Source organism: Mandrillus leucophaeus, unplaced genomic scaffold, assembly GCF_000951045.1.
Source record: "Mandrillus leucophaeus isolate KB7577 unplaced genomic scaffold, Mleu.le_1.0 Scaffold211, whole genome shotgun sequence".
NCBI lineage: Eukaryota > Metazoa > Chordata > Mammalia > Primates > Cercopithecidae > Mandrillus > Mandrillus leucophaeus.
Window position 1 is genome coordinate 4,243,297 of NW_012102155.1, and position 5,329 is coordinate 4,248,625.

At 38.4% G+C, this 5,329-nt stretch overlaps 1 protein-coding gene across 3 annotated transcripts in view; it reads left to right on the top strand.

Moving 5' to 3' along the window:
• Positions 1–5,329, top strand: part of ACTL6A (actin-like 6A) — a 30,387-nt gene that overhangs the window by 7,449 nt on the left and 17,609 nt on the right. For all 3 annotated transcript variants that reach the window (XM_011980383.1, XM_011980382.1, XM_011980384.1), the window contains 2 exons: positions 4,354–4,430; positions 4,597–4,771. In XM_011980383.1, the coding sequence (XP_011835773.1) occupies positions 4,621–4,771 (151 nt within the window). In that variant the 5' untranslated portion in view covers positions 4,354–4,430; positions 4,597–4,620. The remainder of the gene's footprint in view (positions 1–4,353; positions 4,431–4,596; positions 4,772–5,329) is intronic.

Sequence of the window (5,329 nt, forward strand, 5' to 3'; positions counted from 1 at the left end):
TATATATATAGTGCAAAGGTAGTTCAGAGAATAAAGTTATTGATTCCATGTGGTGGAGTCAAGGGACTTTACAATAGAGGTAATGGGGATGATGGAGGAGGAGTGGAAAGGGACAACATATGCAAAGGTTAGCTGAGAGTATGTGGTGTGTTCAGGAGATGACATATTACCCAGTAAGTCAGTGTATGAGGCAGGAAGTGAGACTGCTACCAGATATTGCTATGCCTTGAATTTCAACTGGCTAGAGTGATTTAAATTTTATCAAATTCAGTGATGAGAAACCACGGAATGATTCACCCCCTTATTTTTGTTGAAGGATTTATGTACCAAAATAATGACAGTTACAATATTGAAAGATCACAGTGCAGCAGTTGGAAGGGTAGATTTAAGAGGCAAAGAGGTGGAGGCACGGTATCTGTAGGGAATTGTAGTTTCCCTGTTGAGATAAGAGCTTGATTGAAGGCAGGGGCAATGGTATTTAAAAGGAGGGGATTTGAGAAATACTTAGCAGAAATATTTGGCAGAACTTGAAAGATGGAGGTGTTCACAACAACTCTCAGCTTTTTGCCAGTGTGGACTGTGGTCAGCAATGTGTTAGGCAATGCTGAGATGAGCAGTGCTTCAGATGTGTTGAATTTGAGATACCCATGAGACATCAGATACAATTATGTTGTTGTACAGTAAAAAGTTCAGGATATGGATCTAGACATTGGTTAGAGCTGAGACAGAGAGAGAGAGAGAGAGAGAGAGTTTTGAGATTGAAATTACCAGTATTTAGGTAGAAGTTGAAGCTATAGGAGTACAGTATATTATCCAGGAAAGGGTAAATTAGGGAAGGGGCTCCTAACATGGGGTTTGTGGCCTTCCCAAAGTTTCCATGGTAGAACTATATTTTATTATAATTGGTTTCTTTTATAAACATTTAAAAACATTCTAAGAAGGGATTCATAATTTCCTAAACTGTGTGTATTAGTTTGTAGGTTGCCATAATAAAGTACCACAGTCTGTGTGGCTTAAACAACAGAAATTAGTTTTCTCACAGTTGTGGAGGCTAGAGGTAGATCTTAGTGTCAGCAGAGTTGGTTTCTTCTGAGGTCTCTCTCTGTGCGTAGATGGCTATCTCCTCCCTCTGTCTTCACATGGCCTTCCCTCTGTACAAGTCCAAGTCTGAATTTTCTGTGTTTTTGTTGTTGTTGTTGTTGTTTGTTTTTTGAGATGGAGACTTGCTCTGTCACCCAGGCTGGAGTGCAGTGGCACAATTTCAGCTCATTGCAGCCTCCGCCTCCTGGGTTCAAGCAATTCTCCTGCCTCAGCCTCCCGAGTAGCTGGGACTACAGGTGCACACCGCCATGCCCGGCTAATTTTTTGTATTTTGGGTAGAGTTGGGGTTTCACCATGTTGGCTAGGATGGTCTTGATCTCCTGTTCCGCCCGCCTGCCTCGCAAAGTGCTGGGATTATAGGTGTGAGCCACCATACCCGGCCCGAATTTTCTCTTAAAAACATCAGTTATACTGGATTAGGACCCAATCTAATGATTTCATTTTAACTTAATTACTTCTTCAGAGATTCTGGTTTCACTGGGCATGGTAGCTGACATCTATAATCCCAGCACTTTGGGAGGCCAAGGTGAGTGGATCACCTGAGGTGTGGAGTTTGAGGCCAGCCTGGCCAACATGGTGAAACCCAGTGTCTACTAAAAATATAAAACCTAGCCAGGCTTGGTGGCCAACAGATGTAATCCCAGCTACTCAGGAGGCTGAGGCAGAAGAATCTCTTGAACCCAGGAGGCGGAGGTTGCAGTCAGCTGAGATTGTGCCATTGCACTCCAGCCTGGGCGGCAGGAACGAAACACTCTCTCAAAACATAAAAAAAAAAAAAAAAAAAAGTACAGAATAAAGACTCTGGTTTCAAGTACAGTCACATTCTGAGGTACTAGGGGTTAGGATTTTGACATAGGAATTTTAGAGACACAATTCAGTCCACAACACAGTCAAAAGGGTCCATAACACAGAACAGGTTAAGGGTTCCTAGTGCAGGGCAAAAGATAAATCCTTGAGGAACAGAAGTTGAAATTTTTGGTTAACTATACAATTAATTCATTTAATTAGGATATCTCCTTACCCAGCATTCTGGTTAATAAAAGTATTAAATGTTATCAACTCCTGTTCATTGCTATACTTACCATTTGTACTCAAGTTTAGGTGCTGTGGTGAAAACAAATACAGTGTTCTCCTTTTAAGGATCCCCTAGTTTCTGACAAAATAATTTGGACCAGAGAATTTTACAGGGTTGTGTTAATTATCTTGAGAAATGTAACAAATACATAAACTTTCTTTTATATTAGAAATTTAAATGTGTCTTTGTTTTATTTGAGTAAAAACGAAAGGCTGGGTGCGGTGGCTCACACCTATAATCCCAGCACTTTGAGGGGCCAAGGCAGGTGGATCACGAGGTCAGGAGTTTGAGACTAGCCTGGCCAATATGATGAAACCCCATCTCTACTAAAAATACAAAGATTAGCTGGGCGTGGTGGTGCACATCTGTAGTCCCAGCTGCTCGGGAGGCTGAGGCAGGAGAATCAGTTGAACTCGGGAGGTGGGGGTTGCAGTGAGCCGAGATCACACCACTGCACTCCAGTCTGGGTGACACATCAAGACTGCGAGTCCAAAAAAAAAAAAAAATCATTCTGCAAAGATACTATCTCTTAACTGATATTTGCAAAGTAATGGGTTTACTTTTAAAATTTTTAAGAAGTTTTTGAAATATTTTAAGCATACTAAAAATATACAAACATAAAAAATATATAAATATATGTTTGTATGTGATATTACGGTAATATTACTATAAGTTTGTATGTAATACAATACTATATTCACCAGTGAGATTAAATAGATGTCATATTTTGCCATATTAATACCTCAGATATTTTAAGAATAAAAATGTTAATTGATACAGATTTCCTCTCTCCCCACTTCTTCAGTTCAGGTAACCACTGAACTGAAGTTGGTATGTAACATTCCCAGACCCCATGCGTGTTTTCTTTTCTTTCTTTTTTTTTTTTTTTTTTTGAGGGGGGTGTGTGTGTGTGTATACATATATAGTTTTTTGGTAACTAGCTTTTAAAACTAAGCGTTCTTTTAGATTTATTGATGCTGACATATGTAGATCTGGAGTGTTCATTTGAACTGCTGTACAGGATTCCATTGTATGAATATACTATTGCTTATCTATTTCACTACTGAGAGACCGTTAGATTATTTCTGCCTTTTCCTATGGCAAGCAGTGTGTCAATTATAATAGCAGCTTACATTTAGTGTGTGAGTTTTCTAAGACTTCATATACATGAAAGTATTTAATACGTTTAATCATTAGCGCATCCTGTGAGGTAAGAGCTATTGTGTATATTTTACATGTTAGGAAACTGAAGCAGAGAGGTTAATAAACTGCTCAGTTCTTGTAGCTGTTGAACATTCTTGTACATGTCTCCTTGCAACCTGTATGAGAGAGTGTCTCCAGAATAAATAAGTGTAATTCTATGTATGCACAATTTCAACTTTAGTAGATGTAACTAAATTGCCCATAGTGGTTGTCCCACTTTGGATAATAAATTATAGAATCACCCTAGTTGATGGTGGAGGGAGGTTACTGGTATATTTATTAGCCTGATTCATTCACCTCAGGGTAATCTATGGCTAACTGCATCCCCTCTACTAAAAGTCACAGCTCCTATCAGGTAGCCCTCCTCATACAACTTTCTCTCCAGATTCTGATAACAGTAATTTCTTCTTGTTTCTTCAGTTTGAAGAATGGCAATGGATCCATTATTATTAGTTATCATTATAGTACTGGGGTACTGTACTGTTCCTTCTGGTTGTCCGTATTTCACCTATATCTTTGCAAATAATTCCCTTTAATAAGTAAACTCAAATTACCCAGTTTTAGTGTACCATTTCTTAACTGATTGAACCTCTACTGAAATACGGTGTAAATTAAAATCATTTAATTAAATGATTCTTTAAGGTGTATTTGAAACTAGGTTCAAGTGAATAATAATATGAATATAATTGGGTTGAGTGCAGTGGCTCATGCCTGCAGCACTTGGGGATGCTGAGGCAGAGAATTGCTTGAGCCCTGGAGTTTGAGTCCAGCCTGGGCAACATAGTGAGACCTTATCTCTACAAAAAAATTTTTAAAATTTGCTGGGCGTGCTGGCATGCATTTGTAGCCCCAGCTACTTGGAAGATGAGGCAGGAGGATTGCTTGAGCCTAGGAGATTGAGGCTGCAGTGAGCTGTGATTTTCATGTGATACTTCTGCAAGCTGTTAATGCTAATTATCTTTTAATCTTTTCAGATGAAGTTGGAGCCCTTGTTTTTGACATTGGATCCTATACTGTGAGAGCTGGTTATGCTGGTGAGGACTGCCCCAAGGTAAGTGTAAAGTTAGAGTTAATTGGATATGTAGAGCTATTCATGTAAATTAAAGTCATGCAGAAATTCTAATTTAAAACAAAATATAATAAAATACATTAGTTGGGGGAAAAATGCCTCCTTGATAAAAGGTGAAACTTGTGTATCATATTTCTGACTCTTACAGGTGGATTTTCCTACAGCTATTGGTATGGTGGTAGAAAGAGATGACGGAAGCACATTAATGGAAATAGATGGCGATAAAGGCAAACAAGGCGGTCCCACCTACTACATAGATACTAATGCTCTGCGTGTTCCAAGGGAGAATATGGAGGCCATTTCACCTCTAAAAAATGGGATGGGTAAGATGTTTTCCCCATGGAATTGATTATAGAGTATACATGTTACAGTTTACATATAAAGTAGTAGCTTCCTATAAGTTGAACATCAGCCATGGTTTTTTTTTGTTTTTTGTTTTGTTTTTATTCCACAAACTGATTTCAGACACTGAGAATATAAAGATACATAAGAAATGTTCCTTTTCCTTAAAAGCTTAGTTAGAAATAGATGTATGTATATATACAAATAATGGTACACTGTGATAAGTGCTACAATATAGGTATATGCAATGAGCAATGGGATTAGAGAGGAGAGGTATTTTACTCTAGTGTTGGGAGTCAGTGATGGTTTTCACAAAGGAGGTAACTTGTGATGAATCTTGATCAATGAATAAGAATTAGTCTGGCTGAAAATTGACAAATGGGATCTAATTAAACTAAAGAGCTTCTGCACAACAAAAGAAACTACCATCAGAGTGAACAGGCAACCTACGGAATGGGAGAAAATTTTTGCAATCTACCCATCTGACAAAGGGCTAATATCCAGAACCTACAAAGAACTCAAACAAATTTACAAGAAAA